At 40.8% G+C, this 16,027-nt stretch overlaps 2 gene segments (V, D, J or C); one reads left to right on the top strand and one right to left on the bottom strand.

The window, feature by feature from the left end:
- The first annotated feature begins 12,269 nt into the window (after positions 1-12,269).
- On the top strand, positions 12,270-14,071 carry LOC118942899 (Ig kappa-b4 chain C region-like). The segment is given in 2 exon segments: positions 12,270-12,562; positions 13,483-14,071. Coding segments are annotated over 2 exon segments (402 nt in total).
- Positions 14,072-15,204: 1,133 nt separating this feature from the next.
- Positions 15,205-15,702, bottom strand: LOC149972976 (putative non-functional immunoglobulin kappa variable 6D-41). The segment is given in 2 exon segments: positions 15,205-15,527; positions 15,654-15,702. Coding segments are annotated over 2 exon segments (372 nt in total).
- Positions 15,703-16,027: the final 325 nt, after the last annotated feature.

Here is a 16,027-nt window from a genome sequence, read left to right as displayed (position 1 = left end):
ACCGTGCGCAGATCGTGATATTCCTCCGGCACCCCTGTCAAATCACCAGGCTCCTCCTGTGAAGAAGAGACAGAGGAAACAGGAGGGATAGCAGACATTAAACATTTCACATGACAAGAGACGTTCCAGGAGAGGATAGAATTACTAGACCAATTAATAGAAGGATTATGACAAACTAGCCAGGGATGGCCCAAAACAACAGGTGTAAAAGGTGAACGAAAAATTAAAAAAGAAATGGTTTCGCTATGATTACCAGAGACAGTGAGGGTTAAAGGTAGCGTCTCACGCTGAATCCTGGGGAGAGGACTACCATCCAAGGCGAACAAGGCCGTGGGCTCCCTTAACTGTCTGAGAGGAATGTCATGTTCCCGAGCCCAGGTCTCGTCCATAAAACAGCCCTCCGCCCCAGAGTCTATCAAGGCACTGCAGGAAGCTGAGGAACCGGTCCAGCGTAGATGGACCGACAAGGTAGTGCAGGATCTTGAAGGAGAGACAGGAGTAGTAGCGCTCACCAGTAGCCCTCCGCTTACTGATGAGCTCTGGCTTTTACTGGACATGAAGTGACAAAATGACCAGCGGAACCGCAATAGAGACAGAGGCGGTTGGTGATTCTCCGTTCCCTCTCTTTAGTCGAGATGCGGATACCTCCCAGCTGCATAGGCTCAGCACCCGAGCAGGCAGAGGAAGATGGTAGTGATGCGGAGAGGGGGGCAACGGAGAACGCGAGCTCCTTTCCACGAGCTCGGTGACGAAGATCAACCCGTCGCTCTATGCGAATAGCGAGTTCAATCAAGGAATCCACGCTGGAAGGAACCTCCCGGGAGAGAATCTCATCCTTTACCTCCGCGCGGAGACCCTCCAGAAAACGAGCGAGCAAAGCCGGCTCGTTCCAGTCACTGGAGGCAGCAAGAGTGCGAAACTCAATAGAGTAGTCTGTTATGGATCGATTACCTTGACATAGGGAAGACAGGACCCTGGAAGCTTCCTCCCCAAAAACAGACCGATCAAAAACCCGTATCATCTCCTCCTTAAAGTCCTGATACTGGTTAGTACACTCAGCCCTTGCCTCCCAGATTGCCGTGCCCCACTCACGAGCCCGTCCAGTAAGGAGAGATATGACGTAGGCGATACGAGCAGTGCTCCTGGAGTAAGTGTTGGGCTGGAGAGAAAACACAATATCACACTGGGTGAGGAACGAGCGGCATTCAGTGGGCTCCCCAGAGTAACACGGCGGGTTATTGATTCTGGGCTCCGGAGATTCGAAAGCCCTGGAAGTGGCCGGTGGATCGAGGCGGAGATAGTGAACCTGTTCTGTGAGGTTGGAGACTTGGGCGGCCAGGGCAACGGCATGTCGAGCAGCAGACAATTCCTGCTCGTGTCTGCCTAGCATCGCTCCCTGGATCTCGACGGCTGAGTGGAGAGGATCCGAAGTCGCTGGGTCCATTCTTGGTCGGATTCTTCTGTCAGGTGCGTGAATGAGGACCCAAAAGCGAATTAACAAAAACAGAGTTTCTTTAATGATGAAACACACGTAGGCTCAGATGGACAGGCAGATTCCGACAGGACAGGACAAGGTTAGATGAACTGGCAGATTCCGACAGGACAGGACAAGATTGCAGCAAACACGACGATAGTCTGGTTCAGGCATGAGAAACACAAACAAGAATCCGACAAAGACAGAAGCAGGAACAGAGAGAGATATAGAGACCTAATCAGAGGGAAAAAGGGAACAGGTGGGAAAAGGGGTGAACGAGGTAGTTAGAGGAGACAAGGAACAGCTGGGGGAAAGAGGGGAAGAAAAGGTAACCTAAAACGACCAGCAGAGGGAGACAGGGTGAAGAGAAAGAACAGGATGAGGGTTGATGTGAGGAGAGAATTAACAGCGATGGCAAAGACTTGGATGCTACATTTTCGATTGACAGTGCATATATTTGAAACATCTGTAGGAGCTCAGCCATCCACAGACACGCGTGCAACTGACTAGGAACATTTTCACACTGAAACGTTTTACATGACTTCACAATCACAACAATTAAGAACTACTTCACACTGGGAAGATTTTTACATTACATCCTGTTGGTAAAAGCAAAGCAAGAAACAGATCATGACCCAAGTTGAGTGACAGAGCACCTGCTCCCTCTAATAAGAAGAAACACAAACATCACAAGTCCACTACAGGTTACCTTCACTGATTCAACTGCACCCAACTCCTTTCTGCCCCAACCTGAAACCAGAAATGGATCTGCCAAAAGGCAAGGGATTCCTATTGATCCAGATTCTTCTTTATCATGTCTGACACCATTCTTCCTCAACAAACATCTTCCCAATTCCCACATCTTCTCCTTCTTCCTCGCTGTCCACAATCACATCTATCTGTTCACCAAGCTCCTGCCTCTCCATCAGCTACATTGCTTACAGAGCACTGATGGTGTTTCTCCAAGACCCAACTTCTGTTCCTGACCTCTCCATGCTTCCTTCACCTTCCCACAACCTCCATTCATTGGAGAGATCTGTGTGAGCAGCAGCATTTTAAAGGTTGAGGCTGATTGTTCAGACAATTAGGGTCTTAAGTGGTTAACAAGCCTCAGATCGGCTCAATTAAAGGCCTGGGAACGTGCTGAAAGGATCTAGCCAGGTGTGGCAGGAGAGGCGTTTTGCCTTGACATAACCACAGGACGTTTTAGGGGGTTATAATAATGTTAGATAATCTCAAAAAATATTGTTGAATCTTTGCTTGAAATTCACTACCTGACTGAGGTACTTCAGGGAGGGAGACACAACAGATATGCCTCCATGTAATTAATGATAGATAATACTGTATGTCTGTTTGAGCCCAGCAGCTTGTTTCATTCACAGATCCAGCATCATTTCTCAATCACAGATGTAACAGCCAGTAACCTGCTCATTAAAATAGTTAATATAATGCTAGATGATCACATCACATGTTTGGTTGTGAGGTTCATATGGGGATTTGATTTAGGGGGCTGATGCTGATGTAACACCACCTTCTTTTTATTTACGTCTCTACATCTTGTTTTGCATATTGGACTGGTATTGTGACTATTTCAGAACTTCAAATAACTTTTGAAGGTGCACTACATTGATGATGATGATGATGATGATGATGATGATGATGGGTAACATGTGATTAGAATGATGCTTTCTAAACATATTCAAAGTTGACTTCACTAACCAGTGTTCCATGTCACTGTCTCTTGTATGACAGAACCTCAGGTTGTTATTATGGGTCATAATCATGTTATATGATCTCAGTAAATATAGTTCAATCTTAACTTGAAATGCACTACCCAATACAGGGGCCTAACAGAGACTGGGATACTTATTCTGAAATTATGTGAGACATTATTACTTCACATAGATGGAGTCTATTCAATTTATTGTCTGAAATGTTAATAAACTGTTTGTTAGCCACAGCAAAAGGGAAGACATATTTATGTAGTCTGGACCTATGGGTGTTGTCAGTTCAGGAATGATTTAACATGAAGGTGGATAAGTTGACATTATAGTCAGCATCACTGATATATTTATCTCAGTGTAATTTAGTTCAGTCAGTGTTCCATGTCACTGTCTCTTCCCCCTCAGCACCTGCAGTAGGTCCCAGCTGTAGCAGTACAGTCACTGTGCAGTCTGACTGAGGGAGGTTTTTGTACGACTCTGTATCACCGTGTGAACACTCCACCACTGTGTGCACTCTGACAGTAGTAATCTCCTGCATCTTCAGCCTGGACTCCACTGATGGTCAGAGTGAAGTCACTCCCAGATCCACTGCCACTGAATCTAGATGGAGTCCCAGACTGAAGTGTTGTAGCATAGTAAATAAGGAGTTTAGGAGCTCCTCCAGGTTTCTGTTGGTACCAGGCTAGGCGATTATTAGAATACACATTACTGCTGGTTTTACAGTTCATAGAGACTGTCTGTTCTGGGACAACAGCTTTCACTACCGGAGTCTGTGTCACAACGTACTGTCCTCTGGATTCTGAAAAATATTGTCAAACATTTATAGGAATGGAATGTTACATATAGTAATGAATAGTTCTGAATAGAAACATTAACATTGATATACTGTACATGTAAACACTGTAGATTTAATTCATTTTCAACAATACATTCTGAAAATTGTAACCTTGTATGTAGAAAACAAGTGTCCAGATGAAGATGGTGATAAAAGTCATGGTTGTTGTGGGTTCTGTTGTCATGAAGAACAGCTCTCAGTCATGAAGTGTTCAACTCACAGGGATATAAATGCTCTTAGAGCAGCGGAGCAGATGCATTATGCAAATTAATGTTTCAAATCTATTTCAGGTTCCAAGTAGTCTCCCATCAGAATACATTTTGAGATGTATTTTATAATAATTAGGTGGGTACTTAAATGTGTCTTATTTCACACAGTTTAATGTCCAAGTGTGAATTGGCGACCCTGGAGCAATTAGGGTTAAGTGCTTTGCTCAAAGTCACATCAGCATATTTTTCACCTTGTTGACCCAGATTTATGAAATCGTGACCTTTCAGTTACTGGCCCAACACTCTAACCGCTAGCTAGCTAACCTGCTGCCCCTTTAACAACATCAAACAGCAACTGTTTTATCTGATAACTAATGTATGGTAACTTTTATGTCACACCACCTTCATATTGTTATTCTGATGATGATCAGATATAATGAACTGTCTGTTCACTCATGCTTGGTCTCTCATGTAAGTTCCTCTAATCAGTTAGTGAACACTTCTCTAAACTAAAGCTGGTAGGATTCCTCTGGTAGTGTTGTCTGTCCTCTGTGACTTTACCACCACTGTTAAATGTGAGATCAACATGTTTAATAAAGGAATATACAACATGGATCACTATCACTACTGCTGCTGCTGTTGTCTTTCATATGGACAATATGGAGGAATACTAGCAACACTGATCTAATGCTGGACTGTACCTCCAGACTAGGAGAACCTGATACACAGAGGAAGGAAAAATGACTCATATCTGGATTTAAGATACAATTCATTGTATTATCTAGAAACAGCTAATATGAAGTGTTTGTTCTACCTGGAAGATGTTAAAGTGTATTTGTGTTGAGTATGATTCTGTATGAGTGATCTTCACTGTAACACCTGCAGCATCACAACACAGAGAGGTTTTTGTACCAGCAGTAATAGTGTAATGAACACGATGGGAGACAGAGAGCTGGTTTCAATGCAGGGCGCAGCAGGTGTTTGTTTGTAAAGGACAACATGAGGAGGCAGGTAGCTGTGTCCAGGGACAGGCAGAAGGTCATACACAGAGGTCCAAAAAGGCAACCGTACAGGCAGCGACAAGGCTAGGAATGTAGTCCAGGAGAGCAGGCAAGAGGTTGATAACAGGAAATCCGTTAGGCTGAAGTACAGGCAGGGAATAGGCAAAAGGCATCGTTAGTGAGGCAGGCCAAAAACGATCATACACAGGACTGAATACGGGACAAACAGAGCTCTGAATAGAAGTGTGTCACAAAACAAACAATACCTCACAATGACGGGGTGAAAAGAACTGAACTAAGTAGTGTGTGTAAATGACATACAGGTGTGTGAACAGAATTCAGGTGATTGGGATCTGGACAGTGAGCTAGAGGGGATCTAGGTGTTTGAGAGTGTGAGTTGGAAAGTGAGCTGCGTTCAGGGGATCTATGTGTTTGAGAGTGTGAGTTGGAAGCAGACGTTACAAATAGGGATTGTATCACCGTGGTACACTTTTGGTAGCGGCACCAGACTAGATGTTGGAAGTAAGTAAACAACAAAATGTATCATTTTATTCACTTTTGTTGTCGTGAGTCAATACTTTTGAATGAGCCTTCTTTCAAATAACATTTTATTGAATCAAAATGATAAATTATAAGTTTATTTACGTCTGGTTTGAATGATTGCAGACTATAACTCCCAATTCTGGTATAATAACTAATAGTATTGTATATAGTATTCATCATTGTTGCATTCTGTTCATGGTAGACTTCACTGTTAGTGTGAAGACAAAGGATCTCAGTTATGGTTGTAACTGACTTCATAATCCAACATGGATGATATGTGATGTAAATACTATTAATATGACTTGGCTGTTCTGATCAGATCCATTCCTAAACAATATCTGTATAACATGTATAACTGACACCATATGACTAGTAACTCTAGTTATTGAACCACTTTATACTTGTTTGGACCAAGGCAGGAGAGGTGACCTGTGAAGCCCAGCAGAAATCCCAGACTCCAGTTACCAAGACCTTGAGGAGGGCTGACTGTTCTGGGTAGGACCCCTCAGTGACACAACCGTGTGGAGGGAGGCTGCTGGTTCCTCTGCTTTGACTCTGTTCTGAGATCAGATGTTCTCTGTCTTATTGATCACTGACATGTAGACTAACAGGGGGCTTTGCTTGAGTTCATGTGTCAGTCCTCTCTGTAGACTGAGATTGAATCGGTGTTAGATTTGATGAGTTCTGTTTTTTTACTATTAGACACTGTAGGAATGTTTGCTTTGATGCTTTGATGAATAGATGAAAATAAAGATTTCCCTTTGGAACACATATTTCTGTCTCTTTTAATAATTAAACTGCAGTCTTAAATGTTGTTGAATGGTATAGACATACATTAATAAAGTCTGATTCACAGTTTCTTTGAAAAATATCAGACCTAAATGTCATTGCTTAGTTATTTATGTTCTCACTTGAAACCACATCATCTTCAACCAGCAAATCAAATCAAATGTTACTAATCACATGCGCCGAATACAACAGACCTTACAGAGAAATGCTTACTTACGAGAGCCCTAACCAACAACACAGCTTTAAAAGTACGGATAAGAGATAAAAGTAACAAGTAATTAAAGAGCAGCAGTAAAATAACAATAGTTAGACTATATACAGGGGGGAACCGATACAGACCTTCTGCCTATTGGCTGTCTCGTCATTGTCGGTGATCAGGCCTACCAATGTTGTGTCGTCGGCAAACTTAATTTATGGTGTTGGCATCATGCTTGGCCATGCAGTCATGGGTGAACAGGGAGTACAGGAGGTGACTGAGCACGCACCCCTGAGGGGTCCTCGTGCTGAGAATCAGTGTTGCAGATGTGTTGTTACCTACCCTTACCACCTGGGGGCTGCCCGTCAAGTTGTCTAGGATCCAGTTGCAAAGGGAAGTGTTTATTCCCATGGTCCTTAGCTTATTAATGAGCTTTGAGGGCACTATGGTGTTGAAAGATGAGCTGTAGTCAATGAATAGCATTCTCACATAAGTGTTCCTTTTGTCCAGGTGGGAAAGGTGAGTGTGGAGTGCAATAGAGATTGCATCATCTGTGGATCTGTTGGGGCGGTATGCAAATTGGAGTGAGTCTAGGGTTGCTGGGATGATGGTGTAGATGTGAGCCGTGACCAGCCTTTCAAAGCACTTCATGGCTACAGACGTGAGTGCTACGAGTTGGTAGTCATTTAGGCAGGTTACCTTAGTGTTTTTGGGCACAGTCACTATGGTGGTCTGCTTGAAACATGTTGGTATTACAGACTCAGACAGCGAGAGGTTGAAAGTGTCAGTGAAGAGACTTGCCAGTTGGTCAGCGCATGCTCGCAGTACACGTCCTGGTAATCCGTCTGGCCCTGCGGCCTTAAAAATGTTGACCTGTTTAAAGGTCTTACTCACATCGGCTGCAGAGAGCATGATCACACAGCCTTCCATGACAGTTGGTGCTCTCATGCATGTTTCAATGTTATTTGCCTCGAAGCGAGCATAGAAGTTATTTAGCTCATCTGGTAGGCTCGTGTCACTGTGCAGCTCTCGGCTGTGCTTCCGTTTGTAGTCTGTAATGGTTTGCAAGTCCTGCCACATCCGTCTAGCGTCAGAGCCAGGGTAGTACAATTCGATCTTAGTCCTGTATTGACGCTTTGCCAATTTGATGGTTTGTCGGATGGCATAGCAGGATTTCTTATGAGCTTCCTTGAAAGCGGAAGCTCTAGCCTTTAGCTCAGTGCGAATGTTGCCTGCAATCCATGGTTTCTGGTTAGGGTTTGTACGTACGGTCACTGTGGGGATGATGTCATCAATGCACTTATTGATGAAGCCAATGACAGATGTGGTGTACTCCTCAATGACCCTGAAGGAATCCCGGAACATATTCCAGTCTGTGCCAGCAAACAGTCCTGTTGCTTAGAATCTGCTTCATCTGACAACGTTTTTATTGATCAAGTCACTGGTTCTTCCTGCTTTAATTTTAGCTTGTACGCAGGAATCAGGAGGATAGAATTATGGTCAGATTTGCCAAATGGAGGGCGAGGGAGGGTTTTGCATGCGTCTCTGTATGCGGAGTAAAGATGGTCCAGAGATCTTTTTCCCCTTGTTGCACATTTAACAGGAGAGGTCTAGATACTACAATGTTAACAGATTAACAGGAGAGGTCTAGATACTACAATGTTAACAGATTAACAGGAGAGGTCTAGATACTACAATGTTAACAGGTTAACAGGAGAGGTCTAGATAGTACGTTACCAGATTAACAGGAGATGTCTAGATACTACAATGTTAACAGGTTAACAGGAGAGGTCTACATACTACAATGTTAACAGATTAACAGGAGAAGTCTACATACTACAATGTTAAAAGGTTAACAGATGAGGTCTAGATACTACAATGTTAACAGGTTAACAGATGAGGTCTAGATACTACAATGTTAACAGATTAACAGGAGAGGTCTAGATACTACAATATTAACAGGAGAGGTCTAGATACTACAATGTTAACAGATTAACAGGAGAGGTCTACATACTACAATATTAACAGATTAACAGGAGAGGTCTAGATACTACAATGTTAACAGATTTACAGGAGAGGTCTAGATACTACAATGTTAACAGATTAACAGGAGAGGTCTAGATACTACAATGTTAACAGATTGACAGGAGAGGTCTATAGATACTACAATGTTAACAGATTAACAGGAGAGGTCTAGATACTACAATGTTAACAGATTAACAGGAGAGGTCTAGATACTACAATGTTAACAGATTAACAGGAGAGGTCTAGATAATACAATGTTAACAGATTAACAGGAGAGGTCTAGATACTACAATGTTAACAGGTTGACAGATGAGGTCTAGATACTACAATGTTAACAGATTAACAGGAGAGGTCTAGATACTACAATGTTAACAGATTAACAGGAGAGGTCTAGATACTACAATGTTAACAGATTAACAGGAGAGGTCTAGATACTACAATGTTAACAGATTAACAGGAGAGGTCTAGATACTACAATGTTAACAGATTAACAGGAGAGGTCTAGATACTACAATGTTAACAGATTAACAGGAGAGGTCTAGATACTACAATGTTAACAGGTTGACAGATGAGGTCTAGATACTACAATGTTAACAGATTAACAGGAGAGGTCTAGACACACACAGTAGATGGTACTCCTTATTAATTTTTCTTGGACTGTTTTTTACCTGCTTGATTTATAGACTCATAAAGACAGTAAACTAATGTTATTGAACATTTGATCAATATCTTGGACTCTCAACAATGTGATCACACCTACATTTAGCTACATTTGTTTTACAAGATCCACATAATATAACCAGTATCACAGCTTCACGATAGTCATAGTCTTCTCTATCTCCAACCCTCTGGGGACAGTGTGAACATCTGGTAACAGTGCTGCTCTATTCTGGGACAAGCATAACCACCCAGCCCATGTAAATCTCAGTTTCACTCCCACAGCTACCAGTCTAGTAGTTAGACTGGGACAGATATGAGTGACTGGTTTTAACCTCTATGGTGGATTCAGGTTAGTTACAATTACAGATATTATGACAGATCAAATGTATATTATTCAAACATATTTCATGTTTGAGCCCAGCATCATGTCTCATTCACAGATGTAACAGACCTGCTCATCAAGATAGTTCATATATTGCTTGATGATCACATCACATGTTTGGTTGTGAGGTTCATATGGAGATTCGATTTATGGGGCTGATGCTGATGTAACATCACCATTGTTCATTTTTTACATCTGTGGATCTGACTCTGATTATGAACAGGTAATGTGTGTTTTAAAACTTCATATAACTTTTATAAGTGAACTTCACGACCATGACAATAAATATTCACAAGTGTGATGAGGATGACGGGGAAATTGTGATCTGAATGATGCTTTGTAAACATACTCAAGTTGACCTCCTCTACTGATCAGTGTTCCATGTCACTGTCAACCCCTCAGCACCTGGGATAAGTTGACATTATAGTCAGCATCACTGATATATTTATCTCAGTGTATTTTAGTTCAGTCAGTGTTCCATGTCACTGTCTCTTCATCATCAGCACCTGCAGTAGGTCCCAGCTGTATCAGTACAGTCACTGTGCAGTCTGACTGAGGGAGGTTTTTGTACGACTCTGTATCACTGTGTGAACACTCCACCACTGTGGTAACTCTGACAGTAGTAATCTCCTGCATCTTCAGCCTGGACTCCACTGATGGTCAGAGTGAAGTCACTCCCAGATCCACTGCCACTGAATCTAGATGGAGTCCCAGACTGAAGTGTTGTAGCATCGTAAATAAGGAGTTTAGGAGCTCCTCCAGGTTTCTGTTGGTACCAGGCTAGATAGTAACCACCGTGAACATCACTGCTGGTTTTACAGTTCAGAGAGACTGTCTGTTCTGGGAGAACAGCTTTCACTACCGGAGTCTGTGTCACAACGTACTGTCCTCTGGATTCTGAAAAATATAGTAAAAACATTTATAGAAATGGAATGTTACATATAGTAATGAATAGTTCTGAATAGAAATATTAACATTGATATACTGTATATGTAAACACTGTAGATTTAATTCATTTTCAACAATACATTCTGAAAATTGTAACCTTGTATGTAGAAAGCAAATGTCCAGATGAATATGGCGATAAAAGTCATGGTTGTTGTGGGTTCTGTTGTCATGAAGAACAGCTCTCAGTCATGAAGTGTTAAACTCACAGGGATATAAATGCTCTTAGAGCAGCAGGACAGATGCATTATGCAAATTAATGTTTCAAATCTATTTCAGGTTCCAAGTAGTTTCCCATCAGAATACATTTTGAGATTTATTTTATAATAATTAGGTGGGTAATTAAATGTGTCTTATTTCACAGAGTTTTATGCCCAAGTGTGAATTGGAATTATTTATTTTTGCATATCCCAACTCCCCCTGAGACAACCTCGGAGAGTGGGGTCAAGGCCAGGGTCTGCCGTTGCCAACGGCGACCCTGGAGCAATTAGGGTTAAGTGCCTTGCTCAAGGTCACATCAGCATATTTTTCACCTTGTCGACCCAGATATTTGAACTAGTGACCTTTCAGTTACTGGCCCAACACTCTAACCGCTAGCTACCTGCTGCCCCTTTTACAACATCAAACAGCAACTGTTTTATCTGATAACTAATGTATGGTAACTTTTATGTCACACCACCATTATATTATTATTCTGATGATGATCAGATATAATGAACTGTCTGTTCACTCATGCTCGGTCTCTCATGTAAGTTCCTCTAATCAGTTAGTGAACACTTCTCTAAACTAAAGCTGGTAGGATTCCTCTGGTAGTGTTATCTGTCCTCTGTGACTTTACCACCACTGTTAAATGTGAGATCAGCATGTTTAATAAAGGAATATACAACATGGATCACTATCACTACTGCTGCTGCTGTTGTCTTTCATATGGACAATATGGAGGAATACTAGCAACACTGATCTAATGCTGGACTGTACCTCCAGACTAGGAGAACCTGATACACAGAGGAAGGAAAAATACTACTATCTGGATTTAAGATACAATTCATATTTGTATTATCTAGAAACAGCTAATATGAAGTGTTTGTTCTACCTGGAAGATGTTAAAGTGTATTAGTGTTGATTATGATTCTGTATACGTGATCTTCACTGTAACAGCTGCAGCATCACAACACAGAGAGGTTTTTGTACCAGCAGTAATAGTGATTGTATCACTGTGGTGGACTTTTGGTAGCGGCACCAGACTTGATGTTGGAAGTAAGTAAAGAACAAATTATTTATTACAAACTATTTATTCAACTTTTGATGTTGTGTTTCAATTTCTCTATACATTTTGACTTGATATTGAGGATTTTTCAAATGAACTTTTTTAGATGATTTAAACAAAATACACAAGGCCTACACATACTATGGCCACTTTTAATATGAATGTTATTACATCTAATCAAATATGACCTGCCTTTAAACTATGAAGTGATTCGCCTACATTTGAGATTAGTTGTATGAATAAACATGCTGCACCTACAGTAGTAGGAGATGTACAAGAAAAAGTCAGGTTTGGTCCATGTTAAGGAAATCAACATGAAAAACACTTTATTTCTAATTGAGTAGAATAATTCATTTCTGAAATGTATTCATACTATAGTAGAGTTAATTATTTGAACCACAGTCTAATGAAATGAAGAGTGCCAAACATGCAGGAGGTTGTTGTACCAGCAGTAATAGGGATTGTATCACTGTGGTACACTTTTGGTAGCGGCACCAGACTAGATGTTGGAAGTAAGTAACACGCTCTTTGATATTTCTTTCTGATTATTTTTGGGGGTATTTTACTCTGTGAAACTTCGTCTATATGAATATATTGTGATTTTTCATATTTTCCTTCCTAAAAAAAATATATTTTTTGTATTACTTTTGACAAAGCCTTCTTTCAAATGAAATGTTATTTAAATAACATGTTCAAATGTAGGTGTTTATTTAAATGTGTGGTTTGATGGATTGCAGAGGAGAGTTCCAGTATGATAACTATTTAATAATACGGAATATAGTTGTTGCATTGTGTATTACTGTTTGTGTGCCATTTTTTATTTCTATTTTTATTATCTTTAACTCAAATATTTTTGGTTAAATTTAGATTTTGAATGAGCCTTCATTCAAATAAATATTTATTTAATCAAAATGATAAATTGTAGGTTTAAATACGTCTTATTTGTATAATTGCAGAATATAACTCCTAATGCTGGTATAATAACTAATGGTATTTTATATGGTATTCATCATTGTTGCATTCTGTTCATGGTAGACTTCACTGTTAGTGTGAAGACAAAGGATCTCAGTTATGGTTGTAACTGACTTCATAATCCAACATGTTTGATATGTGATGTAAATACTATTAATATGACTTGGCTGTTCTGATCAGATCCATTCCTAAACAATATCTGTATAACATGTATAACTGACACCATATGACTAGTAACTCTAGTTATTTAACCACTTTATACTTGTTTGGTTCATAAATCTGCTTTGTATCCTATTACTTTAGTGTTTTTTCCAAATCTTTTCAACAGTCCAACTTCTACATTCATATTTAGATGGCATTTCCAATTCACTATATTTTAATGTGTACTTTTCTGAAGATAATCTCTTACTAAAGCTGTACTTGTTGTAATTACTTAGTTGATGTGTTCTGTTTGTTCCAGATAACAGTGCCCCCACCCTCACCGTCCTGCCCCCCTCTAGTGAGGAGCTGTCCAGTACAACAACAGCCACACTGACGTGTCTGGCCAACAAGGGCTTCCCCTCAGACTGGACCTTGAGCTGGAAAGTGGACGGGACCAGCCAGAAGCAGGAGGCCAGTCCTACGGTCCTGGAGAAGGATGGCCTGTACAGCTGGAGCAGCACCCTGACTCTCACTGGCCTGGAGTGGACCAAGGCAGGAGAGGTGACCTGTGAAGCCCAGCAGAAATCCCAGACTCCAGTCACCAAGACCTTGAGGAGGGCTGACTGTTCTGGGTAGAACCCCTCAGTGACACAACCCTGTGGAGGGAGGCTGCTGGTTCCTCTGCTTTGACTCTGTTCTGAGATCAGATGTTCTCTGTGTTATTGATCACTGACATGTAGACTAACAGGGGGCTTTGCTTGAGTTCATGTGTCAATCGTCTCTGTAGACTGATGTTGTATCAGTGTTAGATGTGATGTGTTCTGTTATATAACTATTAGATACTGTAGGAATGTTTGCTTTGATGCTTTGATGAATAGATGAAAATAAAGACTTATCTTAGAAACAAATATGTTTTTGTCTCTTTCAATAATTTTACTTTAGTCTTAAATGTTGAATGACATAGAACATTTTTCATAAAGTAGGACTCACAGTTTCTATGAAAACTATCTGACCTAAACCTTATTGCTTAGTTATTTATGTTCTAACCACAACGTCATTAACAGGTAGTTCATACTAACAAAGGATACTACTATTTTCACAGATTAACAGGAGAGGTTTAGCCATTTGTAGTACAGTAGGTACTCTTTATTCATATTTCTCAGAAGTTTTTGACCTGCTTGACTTCTAGATTTATAAATGAACATTTGATCGATATCTCACACCTGCATTTAGCTACATTTATTTAAAAAGTTGTCCACATAATATTACCAGTATCACATCTGCAAGATAGTCATAGAGTCTTCTCTACCTCTAACACCCTGGTAACAGAGTGAACATCTGGTGACATTAGAGCTCTATTCTGGGACATGCAGGACCACCCAGCTCTGTCTATGTACATTTTAGTTTCACTCCCACAACTTCCAGTCTAGCTGATGAACAGTTTCACTGCCTGAAATATCCTGGACTGGGCCAGATGTGGGGGAGTGGACTGGTTTGAACGTTTATGGTTGATTCAGGGAGGGAGACATAACAGATACATAAGTAATCAGTAATAAATGGACATCATACTTAAATTAGATATGTGCATAAACAAGTCTCATATTTGAGCCCAGCATCATGTCTCATTCACTAATGTAACAGTCAGTAACCTGCTCATAAAGATAGTTCATATAATGCTAGATGATCACATCATATGTTTGGTTGTGAGGTTCATATGGAGATTCTATTTATGGTGCGGATGCTGATGTAACATCACCTCACTTGAATATGGACTGATATTGTGTGTGTTTTATAGCATCAAATAACATTTATAGGTGTACTTTCAGACTGTGACAAATATAATGAGTCAACCATGACATGATGATGATGATGGTGATGTTGGTGATGATGATACTGTTGATGACGATGGAGAACATGTGATCTGAATGAAGGTTTCTAACGTTATTCAAAGTTTCGTCACTGATCAGTGTTCCATGTCACTGTCTCTTCTCCCTCAGTCACTGTGCAGTCTGACTGAGTTAGGTTTTTGTACGGCTCTGTATCACTGTGTGAACACCCAGACACTGTTGGGGTAGTGTAAACTCTGACAGTAGTAATCTCCTGCATCTTCAGCCTGGACTCCACTGATGGTCAGAGTGAAGTCAGTCCCAGATCCACTACCACTGAATCTAGATGGAGTCCCAGTGAACTTGTTGTTTATCTGATAAATGAGGAGTTTAGGAGCTTCTCCAGGTCTCTGTTGGTACCAGTGCAGATAATTACTGTATATACCACTGCTGAGTTTACAGCCAATGTTGACCGTCTCTCCATTGCCATCAGCTTTCACTGCAGGTGTCTGAGTCAGAGTGTACTGTCCTCTGGATTCTGAATATTGAATGGTGAGAGAAACAAACAAAACATATCTGAAATGATGTAATGAATACGTTATTATGAGATAATCATGCATTACTTACTCAATTATTGTTACTTAGATAATCATAATTCTTATACCTTGTATGTAGAAGACAAGTGTCCAGATGAAGATGGTGATGAAAGCCATGGTTGTTGTGGGTTCTGTTGTCATGAAGAACAGCTCTCAGTCATGAAGTGTTCAACTCACAGGGATATAAATGCTCTTAGAGCAGTGGAGCAGATGCATTATGCAAATTAATGTTTCAAATCTTTATCAGTTTCCAAGTAGGCTCCCATCAGAATATATTTTGTCCCGTATGAGCTTTCTTTTAGAATAACTAGGCGGTGCTCATATTTGTCCTATTTCACGCATGTGTAAATGAAAAATGTTTATGTTTTTATATCCCAACTCCCCCTGAGACAGCCTCAGAGAGTGGGGTCACGGCCAGGATCTGCCATTATCAAATGCGACC

Source organism: Oncorhynchus mykiss, chromosome 21 (assembly GCF_057628025.1).
Source record: "Oncorhynchus mykiss isolate SJ-2025 chromosome 21, ASM5762802v1, whole genome shotgun sequence".
Classification (NCBI taxonomy): domain Eukaryota; kingdom Metazoa; phylum Chordata; class Actinopteri; order Salmoniformes; family Salmonidae; genus Oncorhynchus; species Oncorhynchus mykiss.
This window is presented reverse-complemented; position numbering and strand designations above follow the sequence as displayed.